This window comes from Nomia melanderi, chromosome 13, assembly GCF_051020985.1.
Source record: "Nomia melanderi isolate GNS246 chromosome 13, iyNomMela1, whole genome shotgun sequence".
Taxonomy (NCBI): Eukaryota; Metazoa; Arthropoda; class Insecta; order Hymenoptera; family Halictidae; genus Nomia; species Nomia melanderi.
In genome coordinates this window covers 5,571,072-5,588,752 of record NC_135011.1, presented here as the reverse complement: position 1 = coordinate 5,588,752, position 17,681 = coordinate 5,571,072, and the positions used below count along the sequence as shown (strand labels likewise).

General features: G+C 36.0%; 2 protein-coding genes across 2 annotated transcripts; one reads left to right on the top strand and one right to left on the bottom strand.

Annotated features, from left to right (window-relative positions):
* The first annotated feature begins 133 nt into the window (after positions 1–133).
* On the top strand, positions 134–1,774 carry Grx3 (Glutaredoxin 3). Its single transcript, XM_031969875.2, has 3 exons — positions 134–326; positions 887–1,520; positions 1,634–1,774. The coding sequence occupies exons 1-2, from the start codon at positions 277–279 to the stop codon at positions 1,506–1,508; spliced, it is 672 nt and encodes a 223-aa protein (XP_031825735.1). The 5' UTR covers positions 134–276; the 3' UTR covers positions 1,509–1,520; positions 1,634–1,774.
* Positions 1,775–1,834: 60 nt separating this feature from the next.
* On the bottom strand, positions 1,835–7,850 carry LOC116424003 (RRP12-like protein). Its single transcript, XM_031969863.2, has 23 exons — positions 7,578–7,850; positions 7,320–7,500; positions 7,093–7,219; positions 6,843–7,025; positions 6,553–6,712; positions 6,308–6,486; positions 6,003–6,238; positions 5,759–5,926; positions 5,571–5,679; positions 5,338–5,502; positions 5,148–5,269; positions 4,974–5,088; positions 4,670–4,906; positions 4,348–4,574; positions 4,152–4,275; positions 3,788–4,073; positions 3,530–3,687; positions 3,137–3,396; positions 2,906–3,066; positions 2,641–2,820; positions 2,454–2,570; positions 2,217–2,376; positions 1,835–2,120 (listed from the first exon to the last, which is right to left on the bottom strand). Exons 1-23 carry the CDS (start codon positions 7,726–7,728, stop codon positions 2,027–2,029), a joined length of 3,900 nt encoding a protein of 1,299 aa, XP_031825723.1. The 5' UTR covers positions 7,729–7,850; the 3' UTR covers positions 1,835–2,026.
* Between the last annotated feature and the right edge of the window lie 9,831 nt (positions 7,851–17,681).

Here is a 17,681-nt window from a genome sequence, read left to right as displayed (position 1 = left end):
TGATAAATGATAATTTAATTGCACGTTAATTTGACTGTTAATAATGGAAAAGTATTTCGAGAATTTTGCCGTTCGCAGAACGGGGATATTCTACTGTAGCCTAGAAAAGATTGGAGAGCTTCTGCGCCGAAGCAGTAGTTGTTTCATACCAGAACCTCCATGACAGTCATGCTAAAAGTCGCGTAGACGCCGCAGTGGTCAGGAAAGAGTGGATGAGATTTCTGTTTTTATAACGCGTGTTTTCTTATAAGGGAAGAAAACTAATTCAGTGACAGAATGACTGTCACCGAACTTGGCAATCAACAAGAATACGACGATTACGTTAAGTGAGTAATTGTACTTCGACAATTCAATTTTTAGGGGTGACATAACCTTATCCTTGTCTTGACATACCGCTAAGAATGAACTTGTTTTATTATAGAAGTTTTATCATATTGCAACTCTAGATTCAAGAAATTATTATTTCTCATTACAGTATTCGAATAATTCTATTTGTTTGTATAATTCTCGGTAATAAACATGTCTTTCTCCTGTTGTTTGAAATGGAAATTCCCCTCGGTTCGAAAGTCACGAGTTTTTAACGATATAGTTTCGCGATAAAATAGGAAGACTTTGGTACCACAGTTGTGACAATATCTTAATGATGCAATGATGCTTAATTGAGGTTTATGTTCCTGTATTGACATAGTAGGCAAAGATAATATTATCGCCGTTCGGAAATATTTATATAACCCAGGTTTCTCGGAATTAATTAAAAGAGAACATAGATTAACTCGCTATTATTAAGGATTTTATGACACAAAACATAGAAGCTTAATTACAAACTTTAATTACAAAGGTTTTTCATGAGTTGACTCATATTGTCAATGTTTATTTATCGTGTTAGGTCACAGGACCTTTCTGTTATACACTTCCATGCACCATGGGCTGATCAGTGTTCTCAAATAAATGATGTAATAGGGGAAATGAGCAAACTGCCCGAGTATAAAGGGGTCAAGTTTGCCAAGATCGAAGCTGAAAAAGTACCTGAAGTGTCTATGAAAGCTGGTATCACAGCAGTGCCAACAGTAATTCTAGCAAAAAATGATACTATAGTCGATAGAATTGATGGAGCCAATCCTTCTGCTATAACAGAGAAAGTAAAACGTCATTCGGCTAGCAAAGACTCATTTCCAGTGGAAGCATGTAAACCAAAACAGAACATTGAAGATAGGCTAAAAAAATTAGTGAATCAAGCACCCTGTATGTTATTTATGAAAGGAAACCCTGCCAATCCACGTTGTGGATTCTCTAGAACAATAGTTTCCATCTTGGATACTTGTAAAGCCGATTATCAGTCATTTGATATTCTGCAAGATAATGATGTTAGGGAAGGATTAAAGAAATTCAGTAATTGGCCAACGTATCCACAATTATATGTAAATGGGGAACTGATCGGAGGATTGGACATTGTGAAGGAAATGAACGAAGCTGGTGAATTGGAGGGTATGCTGCCTAAAAAAAGTTAATGTACAAAAAATGTGAGTCTGATTACACTTGGAATTGTTATTTTTATTGTTAAGAAATGTTACTTAATTGTTAATAAACCATGTAATATTAGGTGGTAAAATTCGAATAATTATTTTTCTTTCAGACATTAAGGACAGCTGATCATTATTTTAATATTATTATTCTTAAATTATTTTGTATCAGTTATAGAAACATTGATTCGTTAAAATACGTAATAAATTAAATAAGTCGCAAAAGAGAAACGGTTTCTTTGTAAATCCTGTTATGTGATGGAAAGAATGCACAAAGTACACTTCTATCGTAACATCATTTTATTTTAGAAAAGTATTCTAGTTGCTCAAATGTATATATTTATTAACAATATAACACAGCAATATACATTCACTGTGGATTAACAGAACTAAATCCACATTTCATTCTGTTCTAGCTTCACAGTTTTCATATACTCACGTACACTTCATCACAAGCGCGATCATTTTTAGTTCTTCTTCCATCTAGGGGTATCAACAAATAGTTTCTATCCTTTCTTTCTGTTCTTTATACCAATTTGTGCACCCTTCTTTGCGCTTTTGACAATACCGTGAAATTTGCTTGCGTTCTTTTTCTTTTTCCTAGAAACGATACAAATGTCGTACAACGAATGATTTTGTATTCGATGTATAATATATTAATTTAATATATAAAGTTTAAAATGGTGAAACAATTACCTCTTGTTCAATGCTGATCTCGTCAGAGGTATGTATGCATATGGATCTGGTTTACCCTTCTTCTTAACGTCCCCACCAGCTTTTGGTGCCTTGAATTCCATTCCTGGTACATGGTGTGATTTTCCCTTCTTTAATGGTCTATGTATGCCAGAGCCTCCAGCTACAAATAGTCAATGTTCATTATATGAAAATAATATCTAAAAATAAATTATTAAAGTATATCTACAGTTATATTACCTTGATATCTTGACGTAGCTGAACTTCTCACGCTAACATTATCAAAGTGTTCACTATGCTTGCGCTTTTTACCCGTGTCCTGCGCTGTAACTGTGGACTGAACCTCAACATTATCCTCTGAAAACAAATTATCAATTGCATTCCTTTCATTTATATAATTTATCTTTCTTGACATAATTATATTCACCATAATCATCTTCTGAATCGCTATGCAAAAGCAACACCTTCTTTTTCTTCCTTACTTCGACCTCGTCATCCTTTTCATTGCCCTCTGTAATAATAAAACGTCCATCTGGTGCCACTTTGAACCCACGATCCTTGACCTTTGGTTTTGGTGCATTCGGATTTTGAACTCCAGGTTGTGTTGCTAAAAAAGATTGTATGTCGTCATTTAACAATTGCATTTCATGTCAAAGTGTAAGTTTTATACTATAATATTGCTGAAACCTTACTTGATATATTTCTAGCAGCCGCAGGATCAATAAGATCGATGATCTCCTCATTTTCTTGAATCCAAGCTTCTTTCCTTGATGTACGTTTCTTATTTTTCTTTAGTTCTGTATTCTCAATGTCATCATATTCGTCCTCGCTGTCAGCCACTATTTCCTCTATGCTATATATCAACAACGACAATAGTTACTGTGTAAAATCGAAATGTTATTTACAGTCGAAGTTAATGTTACCTCTTTGGCCTCCTCTTTGGATTAAATTCATCTTCATCCTTATCCTGTTCCGCCATTTTCTTCAGTTCCTTGTTCTTCTTCTTTGCTTCTTCTAGTTTATTTATATTCTTTAATCTTTTGTGCAGCATTACGTTTGTGGAAGGTATCATAGCGGAGACTGGCTGCATTCCATATCTTCTTAGCAATTTTACCAGAATGTCTCTTACCTTTTGTCTAAAATGTCTGTGGCAGTCGTCGTTTATTGCACATAAAGATTCGATCTGTAATTTGATTAATCATTCGTAATTGTAGTAATAATATATTTAACTCGTAAAAGAATCAAAGTAATGCATAATAAAACATATTGTTTCTGTTCTTTAAATAATTGCTATTATTGGTCTAGTGTATTCTTACCAGTCTAGGTAAAGTGGATGCAACAATAGGAGATGGCATGATTGTGATGTACACTTTAATGTAAGATAATGCAGCTTCTGTAATCTCTCTTGTAGGACTCGCGGCGAGATTACAAGCATGTTCGAATATCTCCTTGATTGTTTCTACCCCTAATGATCCTGTTTAAACGATTAATAGTATTTATAAATAGAGCCGTCTACGATTTTATAATTGTCATCGTTACGTTACATAATTTGTAATTTAATACAATTTCATTACCGTTATAATGATAAGTAAGAGATGCAAGTGCCATTATAGAAACGGTACAGTACTTGGGCGAGCCTGCTAAACCAGCCATTAACATATCCACGTAATTCTTAAGATACTCCGGACGTTCTAAAAACTTTTGTGCGATAGTGTTCACAAGTTGATAGGCAGAACTTCGACACTTTGTATTCATGTCCTTCAAATACGTTAATGCTTCCGGTACTATGGCTTCCAAAAATTTTGTTTTCTCTAATTGCGGGTGAGCTTTGATTATATGAATTAAACATCTCAATCGAGCCTAATTAAAGCAATATTACGTTATATATTTTAATTAGTTAGGAGAATTTTCAGTGTATAACGAGATTCCGGTACATACCCCTCTACTTGGTTTTAAAACCTCTGTCGCCGAGGACGTTAATAATTTTTGTATCTCACGCCTGTGTTGTTGTACAAATGTTTTACATGTTTCTTTTTCACTGCCACATAGGTCTTCCAAAAATCTGGAAGTTCATATTTAAATATACCACTTCTTATTTGTAGAATATAATTAGAAATATGATTTAAAAATTTACCTATATCCTTTCTTCTGCTCCTTCAATTTGGAAGACGTCTTAATAGCCGGTACACATATATCATAGAAAGTCTTTAATCTGTCAATATCAGTATACTCGATTAACAGCCTTATTATATCGTGAACACTTTCTTTGAAAAACTCATCGGTATTAGGTTCATTCAACCTACACAGTGCACGGTCAAACAATTCATTTATCAACTGATTGCTCGTAATTGTGAGATACGTCTGTAGAATGAAATAGTTACAATTAATATCAAGTATCATAGAGTATACTAATTAACATTGAAATGTCATTACTGAGCTTATTATTTGTATACTACCTTAATTGAGTCAAATGCAGCAAGACGGTGGCCTTCCTCGTCAGTTCCATTCGGTTTAGTCGTGTACAGATTTAAAAACAATGGCAAAAAGTTCTTTGCAAATTTAGAGATTTCCGCGATGTCTTCTTTCTTATTATCGTTTATTGCTTTAACGACTAATTTTCTTATGGCAGACATTATATATAGCCTCACATCCTTTTTGTTGGCAAAAGTCGTTCCCAGCAGTTTAGCAATATTCTAAAAGATTTATATAATTAACGTACGCACGAAAATGTACGTTTATTGTTTGAATCTTAATATATACCTTAAAATTATCTTTCACATCTATAGCATTGTGACAGATACTTGGCAGGATAGCCCATACTTGAATCAATAAAAATTCGTAAGTTTTTCCTCCTATTGGTTCAGCAGATTTTATCCTGAAATTATTAGTAGATACAAACCTTGCTATCGAATAAAAATGTTTTAAAATACTCACTCGCATAACTCAATTATTGGCAGTAATGTGCACAGGAAAAATGTTAGTGATCCTTCTACTATGCAGTCTTTCAATAGTGGTAGTAGCCAAGTTCTCTGTAGATTTATTTCGTTGTTCGACGTCTATGAAAAAAATATTTATAGTATCTACTCAAAACAGTGATCTTATAGTCACTAAAGATATCTCTTACTTTCAGTGGAATTAAATTGAGTACTATTTCTGGACCTAATGTCCTTACAGCAGCTCCAATAGCATATTCAGCATCATTTTTAGAAGTAAAATTGTAACTGTCCCGTAAATCAGCTAATATTTTCAATATGTCTATCAATTTAGGACTTCCTGATTTACCAGTTATCTGAAATAACAAAAAAAAAATAAATTTTAATGGAAATAGTTAATATAAAACTAAGATATAATTATTACCTGGAAGAGTAACGCTACTAAGTGTAGAATGTGATACCAAGCTTCCAAGTATTGGTAACCAAGAGCCTTCTGCATTATAACAATTACTTGATCAATCGCATTGTTGTACCTAAATGAAAATAATATAAGTAATATCAATACGCGATGGTATATTAAAATAAGATGAAGATAAAAATTCCTATATTTACTTATTCATTTGTTGCTCATTTTCACACATTTTGCCAACACAATCTTGCAATAAAATTTTGATTGTGTGTGATGTACCAGATATAACTTCCGGCCTATCCGAGAGCCAGAGTTCTACACATTTCGCCAGCATTTTTGGCAAAATGGCTGCACATAAATTCAGTCCGTTTCTGTAAATGAAAAATCAGACGATTTGACATCAGTGAACTTGGAAATATAAAATTTAAGTATACAATTTATACTTACTGAGCCAAACATAAGTGAGCTTCCTGCATAACCGTTAGCCATGCGAGCGTTGGTTGTGAATCAGTTGCAGGAGGCTGATAATCGTAGAGAGCGGTAATCAGTTGCGCATTTCTTTGAGCGGGCAACACAAATTCAGGGGGTCGGGAAATGAACAGTCCATGGAACGTTTGAAGGCAACACGACGTTATTAAAACGTTTTTCATTGTCATCATTTTTAACAATGCCTCGCAAATCAACTAAACAAAGAAAAACATTTTAATTGTATAATGTATATATTCGGTGCTCAGTAAATTTCTAACAGTTACCTTCACATGTGGCTTTGGTAACTGATGTGTGATGTCTTTCAATAATGTAAGTATATGAAGTACAGTAGTAACACTACCAGGTTCTGAAGTAAGTTGCAATTGGTTAATACAGTGCTTTGCAATTTGTGGTGACCCAGGGTGATATTGTGGTCGATCATCATCCTTCATAACTGCACTTCCTATAATGAGGAGGTTTTGTAAAATATTTACAGTTCATAACATTTTTAAATTTATATATCATGTACCTGATAATATAGCACAAACTCCACGTTGAGCTGCCTTTCTTACTTTAGGTTTACTGTGTATGGTAAATGCTAAAAGAGCATCCAATACTTGCATAGTAGATGAATTTGACCATAAAGCTTCCTCTAATGCGCGAAGAAGCACAGACAAACAATGAATGCACTGGAATAAAATTTAATTGTCAATCTCTTTTGGTATTCAGAATTGAACATATTTGCTAACAGTCTAGAATATTTAATTGAATATATCCTCTGTATGAAACATTAAACATTAATTTCATTTACAAACTTACATGACGCAGTATTAGAAACTCTTTTGAAGAAGCATGTTTAGTAAGAATGTCTATGAATATTTTACTTGCTGCACTGAACTGTGCATTTAGAACATTCCTAGGAACCGTTTTTAAACCCATCCCCAACAGTGAAAGGGTAGCTGCAATTGAAGTCTCAGATTCAATTGCCTCCAAAGTACTCATCTATTAAATATTAATATTTAAAATTAATTCTCATTTTCAAAAAACATAAATAATACTTTACACATACCAATGCAGCAAAATATTCTGTGGAAGATTCATTTCCACCATTTTGCTTGATCACTTCTGTAACTGCTGAGAGCACAGCTAACATTTCCTTGTGCAAAATTGAATTTGATTGGAAGTGACTTAAGAACCTGTAAAAACATTCTTTGTTTACAAACATTTCTCTTATTCTTAAGGATTGAGCTTTTTAACACCCAATAACATTTATTTCAAGCATCTTTAATTACCTACCTGTTAAATGATATATTGGAACAATTACTATAGTTACTGGCAAATGTATCATAAGTATTAGCTGTAGTTTCCGTGCCAGCATCTGAATGTTCTTCATCAAGATCAAGCTTCTCAAACTGAGGGCCAATACCCTGAATAGCATCGTGCTTCTGTAAGTCCTCCTTTGTCAGACCAGGTTTTGCTATAACACAAGGGCAAGATCCAAATAAAATATTGAAAAAATGTAATGGCAAGAAAGTCAAGTGTACTTAAACAAACCTGAGGTTTCTTTAAAAAACATCCATGCTGCCTGTTCACGGTGTTTTGTCGTTTCTGGATTAGAACTTGAACTCTGTCCTTTTGGCCAGCGTTTCGCATTAGCTCTGCTGGCTAAACGTGGCCCGAGTTTATTCGCTTTTAATCGAGCCATTGTCAAATGGTACCTATCCTCCGAGTATTATAATATTTTCCCAAATACTTTCTATGTCAACGGTGCAACAAGGTTAAGTTCATGTTGCACGTGCACGTATAAAAGATTAGTGCGGCTCAATCGGCAACATCAATGAAGCATCATGTTTTTAATGATTTCCAGAAGATGGCAGCAAATAACAGTCCCGCACTATATATACTGGCACAGGAATATTAAGGACTATAAAAAATAGAAAAATAGTCAAGGAAATGTATGGTTTCTAAATTACATTTAATTTCTAAGGACGGTAATTACAGGAATCCCTTACATCAGAGCTCCACGAAGAAAGTTTTACTATTGAAAGAAGTAACCCTTGTGTTTGCGGTAGCTCTAAAAATATGTTACCCATTCGATCGAAGCAATATTAAAAAATCCAATGGAATAATTCCTACGTAATAATGAAAAGCTCCACGTAAGGGTTGAAAATTATAATGATCACAAAAAGTCTTCGCAACAGCGAAGATGGAAGTTTTCGAATCCCTTGTTCTCGGGAACTAAATCAATTCACCGCACGTTTAAAGCGATTTCTTGCTTAATGTTGATCGCCGATCGATGATAAAACATCGATTCCAGCAATTAGAACGGTAAATAGCCGAGGGCGTCGCGAGACCTTTGCTAAAGGAGGTGAAGTTCCCTTCTCCCTCGACGCAGCAATTTTCCAATTTGCGGCAAAGCTTGCAATTGACTGGACTCACTGTTCATTCCAGACAGACCCGGCAATTACCCGTCTGATTTCCATGATGCATCTGAGCGAGACCGTAAAACCGTCCGGCCACCTTCGCCGGTGAACAACGCCGGATGATATTGTTAGCAGACAGCAAAGGGTGCAACCCTATCACTCGGCGCATCATCGGCGATGCATTCCCGGGTTTCGACAAGCAGTGACCCAGAATCTTGCTTCTCGAGTCCAAGGGCGTGCATAAATTCAATTTTTCAGCGAATTAATTAATTGCAGTCAGCCTGATTGCAGCGTTATCCTTTTCGTTAATTAGAACCAGTGTAATTTCAGTGTATCTTCATGGTCCTATGCAATTCATTTAAACATTCTGTCCTCTGTATTTCAACATAGGAGAAATTAATTGTTCGAACAGAAATATATAGGATCGTGAGAAATAATTTCAGCGATGGAGTGAAAAACGTGGCGTTAAACTGAAATTATGAATAACGAAGTAACATTTGTTAATGTAGTCACGAAATAAGTCATAAAGCAAACGACCGTATTTTATCATATTATAAGTCAGACTAGGTAGTTAACGAGTGCTCTAATGATTGTGAAAGTGGTATCAGTTACATATTTATAAACTGAAGCTCAGTCATATAAGTGTACAGCTGTATAAGGTAGTGATTTCGAAGGCAATACAGAGTAATCGTAAGAACTTATTTTTATTCGTTTGAGGAAGGAGTTTCAGGGACACTTTGAACTTTCCACGTGCAATTCCTCTTACCTTTGCGGAACACCGTGGCAGTCGACGCTTGTATTTCGAACGTTGATCGATTAACGAGCTTGAAGAAGCTACCTCAAAGAGCCCTCTAACCGTTTAACCTACTTGCGAGCCATTACGCGGCCATGAAACTGACCCGCGTTCAAGGAACGCACTTTACGGCCTAAGAACTGCCTAAAATTATACTTCTCAGTTGATTATTTTAGTTTATTTTAGATTATTTTAGATTACTTCACACTATTCTAGATTCTTTTACCGCGTGTCCGCGATAACCAAGACCATTTCTCAATGCTTCCGCTTTTTTGGTTAACCGCTCACGATCGGAGCATTGTTTCGGCAACCCTTCGAGAGAAAGTCTCGCGGCACTGGCGATTCATAAGCGTTTTCGTTTTGTTCGCTTGAAAGCCGTGTCCCTCTATATCGATATCAACGCGGATGTTGGAAACGCGATCACGCGAGACCGTCTGCATTATAATGGCCAGCGTTACGAAATGCGTGCCGACGAAAGGAAACACGAAGGGGCTGGAAAATTTACCGCAGTTCCCTCCTCGCGATTGATAGCACGTGATTCCATTGAAAATATTGTCCATTTTATTCTCGAACCGTTTTCACGGTAATAACAATAATATATATTGTCCCTGTTACATATTGAATTACTAGATTAATAGGAAGTGATTTACCTTCTAACGCAACAATAATATAAACAAAAAATGCATCGGAAGGTGCAAACTCCTCAAAAAGAATATTTCCAACAAAAAATAGTTTAATGAAACTTTCGTAAAAACAAAGAAATCCCTTTCCCTAAGATTTCTTTTGCAAGATTTATCACTTTATTATTATTAACTTACCAAAAACAAAGAATTCCATGTTCATTTATAACAGTCGACAGAAGAAAAATATTCAATTCGAACTCTAAAGAATCTAGTGGCATTTATGTTTATTAACTGTCATACAAGATGTTTACTATCAACTTAACGTTACATTGCAAAAGAAGAACGTCAAAGATTTACGCCGAAGTCACGTGCAGTTTTATTATCCGTTAGAAGAATGTTGTTTCGCGTCGGCTTCGTGGAACTGCAACTCGCTGGAAGACGTAATTCCGCGTCAATGGGAGCCATTGCGTTAACTCGGAAGATCCGGATATACTGGCGCGGAGTTTCCTCGGCAAACAACACAATGAATGGAGCCGGATACAGGGAAATTGAGGGTGAAAGCTGCAATCGGACTTCTTCGGTGGCACGAGACTGCGCTCGCCTCCACAGAAACGGCAAATTGCATTAGAGCAGAGTTTAGTTAATCCACGGGAGCTGCGCGATGACACGGTACCCCGGTTTCTAGCATTTCGACTCGGCTGACAAGGATAAACCTGGTGTCACCAGTGACGTAGGATCCGACCGGCGTACCGTATTGATTCCGTGACGTCATTGAATGCCTGCCTACGCAACGAAAGTCCTTTCCCGTTCGCCGGATCACTTCTCGTTTACCTGTCTGCCTCTGGAACGTAAATTTTATTACGACTTTACATACGATTTTATATCCCATCACTTCTGTTACAACGCGATGTGTAGGCTGACGGATAACATGGAACAGTTTCTAAAATAACACATATGGAGTTTTCTTTACGAATTACCTAGGCGTTCCATAAGGTGGCATTCTCTAGCTCGCCGTTTTTGAATTTATTCAGTTTTCACTGTGGATTAGAAGCATTTCGATTTTTGATCTGTTATCGATCAGTGGACGAATGGTTATTAATCTCTTTGTGCTTTGGTGCAGGTTTCATCGAATACATGATTCTCTCGGTTTGGACAGCTTTTCAAATTAGGTGTGCCGTATTAGGTGCCGTTACAATACAGGCTCATTATTTTTTAGTTTTATTATTGGAATCTTGCGAAATGTAATAAGGGAAACATTGCTATAATATGCGACTCGTCAAGTTAAATAATTAGAATTGAATTGTAAAGTAACAGGGTTAATGAGAAACCTTGTATGTGATTGTATTTTGCAATTAGACCATTATCTTTGCCTTCCTTTGTGTACCAGCTGGGAAATCGTTAAAATTTAACAAATGTATCGTAATAGATAAATTACACTATGCTGTTCGCAATGTGTGAAAGTTATTGATTAATTGATACGTCCTTTAATGTCAGTTATCTAGTATATCATCGCAATGAACGTATAAAATAATCGATACCAACGCGCTTTTATTTGCTCTACACACTTTTTGGACAATCCCAATTTCCAGTTACAACTTCTATTCCAAATGCATACACGCGATGTCACTAGTTGACTGCTTTACACTCAGTAGCTGCCGATTCGATAATGATTAATATTTCCCAGAGACTGTCATTGATTTAAACGCGCTCGAGTCGAAACTATCGGCGCGCATAAAGTTCTCTCCGCCATTGCGGAACAGTCAGGAATCGTTGAGACGCCGGTTACATTTTCATTTACCCATGCAAACGATGAAGCTAATGATAGGTTTCACGCAACCGCGTCGGCGAAGGTGACATAACGCGTCGCCGATCTTTAGGCAACGCGCGGCGATTAATCTCCGCGTACGTGAACTATCGTAGGAAACTTAATGGCATCCCGAGTCCCTTGCTAAATGATTCTCGACGCAATTACGGGCAATCAGCACGACATAAAGCCGCGCGCCGTTGTAATTAGCTCACCTATCGCCGTTTGATTAGCGCGTTCCGTTCGACTACGGGCACGAAATGCGATAATTTATTTTTCTATCGTTCCACTTTGAATACGTTCGAACGCGTTCAACCGATTTCAATCGACTTCACAGTAGGACCCCGATTAACCGAGTCGACAGTTCCCGCGGACTGGATCGTTTAGATACTTAAATTCTACTTCGGGCTGTGTGCAATCGAATTTTACAAACATCGTAATATTTCTTTCCGAGGCTTTACTCATGCGAATTGTCCAATTAAATCGGATAATCGAGGTTTAACTCTACTTCCAATTTCGAACGTTCGGCTTAATTAGATCCGCCATGCCGTTCCTTGCCTTTCACAGTTCGCTGTTTCGAGTTTAGATCGGAGAAGCTGATCCTCGATCCTTCTTTACATCGCTGGTCACGCGTTCACAATGGAATCAGCAGCACTCATTCACTTAGCGCCCAGTGTTTCGCTGCGAACGGTTATTATCGATAATAAAAGTTTACGGGAATATGCGATGTTGCTGGATAACAGTGAAGCTTTCGAATAAAAAGGGAAATGATTAATTACTAGTATGTATTTATTCGCCGCGCTACGAGGCTTTACCGCGCGACGGCGAATTTGCATGTTTAATGAACCATTTCTTGAACGAGGAGTGTCGCAAAAATCCATTCGCGGGACGGGGAGGCGAAAAAAACAGTAATGCTAACGCGAGAGATCAACCGCGACGTAATCTTGAATTTCTTCTCGTTGGGAACAAGAAAGACATTACATGGGTCTTGCTGCACTTGCGTTATTGTCTCGTGTCGTTGGGAAAGAGACTACTGTTTGGAACGTAGGTTCCGTGTACCATTGCATTTGCAATAAATATGTCTCTTCCACTAGTTTGTTGTTATAAAGATTCTGTTTATAATGACTCTTTCAAAAATTTTGGTTTCTACTTTTATTCATCTATTGTTTCCGACACTGATATGTTTACATTGACGATAGATAAATCATTATTTTATTACAAAAGGGAAGTTAATCATTTCTTTTCAACAATAGTCGAGAAAAATGATTAAATTATATTATTCGAGATAAATAGTCTTAAATTGTAAAATTGATTAAGAAGTTCTTAGGCATTAATTATTAACACTAGGACTATCATACTAAAATAACTCATTTCAGTTTCCTTATTTGGCAGTTATTGGTATTCGAAAAATATTAATACTCTAAATGATTTGGAAGATAAGTAGTTTCACTCGAATACTATAACGAACATCTGAAGAAACCGAGAGAAATCTATTGTTACCATTTTCATAAGGAATACACATCAATCGTAAATGTTCGGTAGTTCTAGTGTTAATAATCAATCTTCAATAAACTGTTCGTTTCAGTTTCCTTATTTCGTAATTATTGGTATTCGAAAAATATTAATACCCTAAATGATTTGGAAGATAAGTAGTTTCACTCGAATACTATAACGAACGTCTGAAGAAACCGAGAAAAATCTATTGTTACCATTTTCATAAGGAATACACGTCAATCGTAAATGCTCGGTAGTTCTAGTGTTAATGATCAATCTACAGTGAACTGTTCAATAATTGCCAGTAGTGTAGTGTTCGAAATAAATAAGAAAATAACAAATAACAACATTTGTGCGGCAAATGTGGCGTTATTCGTATTGGTTAATTCACGTTCAGCAGGGGAACATCGTGACAGCAGCACAAAGGAGGCACACACCTGGGCCAGAAGGGACATTCGAGGGATGAAAACGAGATCGACGGTCCTTCTTTTTCTTCCCTGAAGCGATCTCGCACCCTTTTATACCGGGCACCTCCCTTTTGTCTAACTTCTCGAAGTCCTTAGACCAGGCCCAGCTGCAGGCTCCTTTTGTGCACCGGGACGCAGACAACATTCGGTGGTAGCATGGCCCACGTGCAACCTTGAATTTCCTCTTCTTTCATATCGAGGTCGTTGTGCCTTCCAGTACCACGTATTATTAACAATCAACTTCTTGCCTTATGGTTTATTTCTCAACTATGATCGATACAATTACTTTAGCGTTAATAACTTATTGAAAGACAAACAGAAAAATTCTGGATATATTCTACATTTGCTCCGAAGAATAATTATTGATAATAGAAGAGTAATATTTAATTAGAATTCAAAAGTCAATTATGACCGACACAATTATTTTAGCGTTAATAATTTATTGAAAGACAAACAGAAAAATTCTGGATATATTCTACATCGACGTTTGCTCCGAAGTGTAATTATTGATAATAGAAGAGTAATATTTAATTAGAATTCAAAAGTCAATTATGACCGATACAATTATTTTAGTGTTAATAATTTATTGAAAGACAAACAGAAAAATTCTGGATATATTCTACATCAACGTTTGCTCCGAAGTTATTGATAACAGAAAAGTAATATTTAATTAGAATTCAAAAGAATTAAGAAGTAATTAAATGTTCATCACGAGTTTGACACGTTAGAAGGCAAGGCATAAACAATTAAAAATTTGGAATCATTAGTACTGCTTACATATTTACATACGGTTAATATAAGGAAATATTTTAATTTGATTTGATACAGTACAATTTACGAACAAGTGGTAGATTGTATGTGAATAGATTTTATTCTTAGTTGATACTGGATAGTACGATTTTCATTGATAAATAAATTTTTAGGTATTACTTAGTAGTTAAAAATTGAAGAATCTATATTATGTATTTACAAGTGTTTATGATGGCGTCTTGTAAGTAGGAACTATATTTAAATTACAATCGGTAGTTTTACTACATATTTTATTTATTTTCTACGTTTCACTAATGCCTGCGATGTTACCATAATAATACAATATTGCTAAGATTAAGGGCACATTTCCTGTCTCAGAATTGTCGTTCGTTCAGCAGACACGCGATCCCATTGACTGCGAGATGATCGCCGAGAGTAATTGAAGAACAAGATTGTGCAATCTACAAGTAATGATCCGTATATACAGAAGCTGGGGGAGATGCAGAAACTTCAGTTTACATTCTGCCTCGTCAGCTACGAAGATCATGATCTTGATTTCGTAATCGATCGAAATTCTATTTAACTTCTTTCACAACAAGCAGCACAGTACCGTGACACGAGCAAAAACCTATTACATACAAAACAAATTTCCCCTTTCACTGGAAAAACAAAAAAGAACCGCTTACATCTTTCGATCAACACTAGAAAAACAGAAACTTCAATCCGCGTATCTCAGATATTGATCAAACTATGCAACTAGCATAATTAAAGAATTGAAAGTACAAACTCGCCGTGCACAAAAAGAAATCTCAATGAACTCGTTCGAAACATCCGATTTACATTAACCAATTAACTGTGGAATTTAGTTGGAAGAACCTCTCGTTCTGCGCGCAATAAAATAAAAAAATGGAGCGTGAAACAAAGAAGGATTACCTGTTTATGTGAAGAAATAAAGAATTCATCGCTGAAAGAATTAGTATCGTGTCAAGCTTTACGATGACGCGTATGCTGGTCGAACACAGTTAACTGGTTAAGTGATTGTCGATCGACACGAAAATTCTTGCAAAAGCGGAAAGAACAAAAGGACTCGGTAAACGTTGAAGGAAACAGGAAAATTGGAACAGTTGCTCGGCGAACTGATTCATTTTAATTGGGCCGGAATCAACGGTAGGTGTTTCCCGATGACTATCCGCGCCAGGAAAAGAACTACCTACGTAGCTCCGCGGAAAAATCTCGGGAAAGCACGTAGCGTTCCATAATGACGTCGCCGTTCGAGGAAGTCCGCGGCGTCGTTATTCCAGATTACGTTAATATCGCGCTGTCTACCACTTTGGCGGGCTTCCTCGAATAAAGTTCATCGCCGGATCGTCACGGGCGCAGCCTCCGATGGCCGCCGGGCCGTTCACGAAAAGTCTGAACCGAATATTCTCCGATCGAATCGCAAATCGCAGGCTAACGAACTTTGGGCTTCGATGCCCAATGAGCTTTTATTAATTTCGTGAAACGATCACGTGTCCGGCAATGGCGTTCGATCGTGCAACAAGTGAAAATAAGATCAATGCAGTGTTGGAAATAGAGAAATAGATTTTAACACTATTTCTGGCGAAGGAGTCAGAAGAAACTTTTGAATTTTTAAAATTTAAGACATCTTCCGAACTATTTTGGACATTTTAATTAAAAGTTTACCATTAAATTCTAGATTATGAGAAATAATTTCAACTTAAAATTCGAAAGACACCTGAATTATTTTGGACATTTTAATTAGAAGTCAATCATTAAATTCTAGATTATGAGAAATAATTTTAACTTAAAATTCAAAAGACACCTGAATTATTTTGGACATTGTAACTAAAAATCAATGATTCATTTCTAAATTATGAGAAATAATTTTAACTTCAAATTCAAGACACCTTCCGAATTATTATAGACATTTTAATTAAAAGTCAATCACTAATTTTTTAATTATGAAAAATAATTATTTCTCAAAAATAATAAAATAAAAATTCAAAAGGCACTTTTTAAATGTTCAGCTTACAATTATTTCCCCAGTCTAGTCGAGTATTCTGAATCGACTTTTCCACTTCTCCGATAACGATTGTAACATTAGCTATAGAAAATATCCAAAATTCAACTGAGCAAAAATGATGAAACTGAGGAAATGATTTTAAGTTACAAATTCGAAAGGTGTATTTTGACACCTCCGGTAGAAGCAGTGTCAAATATTCTTGATATTCTCAGAAATTATATGAAGAATAATTTATTATACAATATACTGCGTAAAGAAAAATATGATATAGAAATATAACGAAGATAGGTCAACAGGTCAGCAAATGTGGAGGGCATGTTCCTACAGCTGAACGGAACAGGAAAGTAGGGGCGGTAGATATACGCGGTTCACGGTCCACTGGTTCGTCATCCCTAATCTAGATCATAAGCCCACCCATCAGTGGTCTGATCTAAATTATTAACTGCAATTTTTACGCTCTTGCATCGCTTACTTATTTTGCATTTGCGCAAAGGATAATGAGATAAAAATATTTAACGCAAAGATCCTAATACATCCTTTATTTTATACATAATCCAACATAACAAAATGAATTTTTTCCAGATGAAAAATGAAAAATGGCCCTTAAGAAATGCAAATATCCGCAAACGCAGAGGATGTTTCTGCAGGATTCTGATTTTCCGAATTATTTCCGAGAAGATTACGAAATTGGAATGCAGCCGCAAAATTTTTCGGATCAAGCAAAACAGACATGGCCTACCTTTTCCACATTGCTTGCAGTTTTACGGCCGGTTGATGCCTGACTAACGGTCAGTTCTCGGTGAGTTATTTAATGCAAAATTATAAATTATTATTGATCGGTCGTGCTCTTGGAAACCATGGGAAACAAAGTAAAGTGTAGACAGCCGATAGACCAATCGATAGAGATTGCTCGAGCACCGTGCGATGCAAAGTGTCTGTCTATACACAGGGTGATTCATAGTTACTAGAAAATTTCTACCTGGAAAAGATAAAAATAACATTTTATCGAGAACTGCATGAAATTCCGAATTGAACGAAAATTTTAGAAACTATTAATCTAGCAGTTTATTATTATATAAATTCAATTCGCTAATCCAATGCAAATTATTATTATGCGAATCGTTATTATTATACCAATGCATGTGAATGTATAATAATTAATTATACGCGTGTTTGTAACGCTAAGGAGATATTGAGTATTAAAAATAATTAGAAACAGACACCCGATAGACCGATCGATGTCCTGAGGTGGTTCTGCATGCTTGCTACCCACTCACG

Excerpts from the sequence above, each read along its gene's own strand:
- Grx3 (XM_031969875.2), top strand. The coding sequence starts at position 277 with ATGACTGTCACCGAACTTGGCAATCAACAAGAATACGACGATTACGTT. Across the intron at positions 327-886 it reads GAATACGACGATTACGTTAA|GTCACAGGACCTTTCTGTTA; the intron begins GTGAGTAATTGT and ends TTATCGTGTTAG.
- LOC116424003 (XM_031969863.2), bottom strand. The coding sequence starts at position 7,728 with ATGGCTCGATTAAAAGCGAATAAACTCGGGCCACGTTTAGCCAGCAGA. Across the intron at positions 6,239-6,307 it reads TACCAAAGCCACATGTGAAG|TTGATTTGCGAGGCATTGTT; the intron begins GTAACTGTTAGA and ends TTCTTTGTTTAG. Across the intron at positions 5,680-5,758 it reads AATGAGCAACAAATGAATAA|GTACAACAATGCGATTGATC; the intron begins GTAAATATAGGA and ends ATTTTCATTTAG.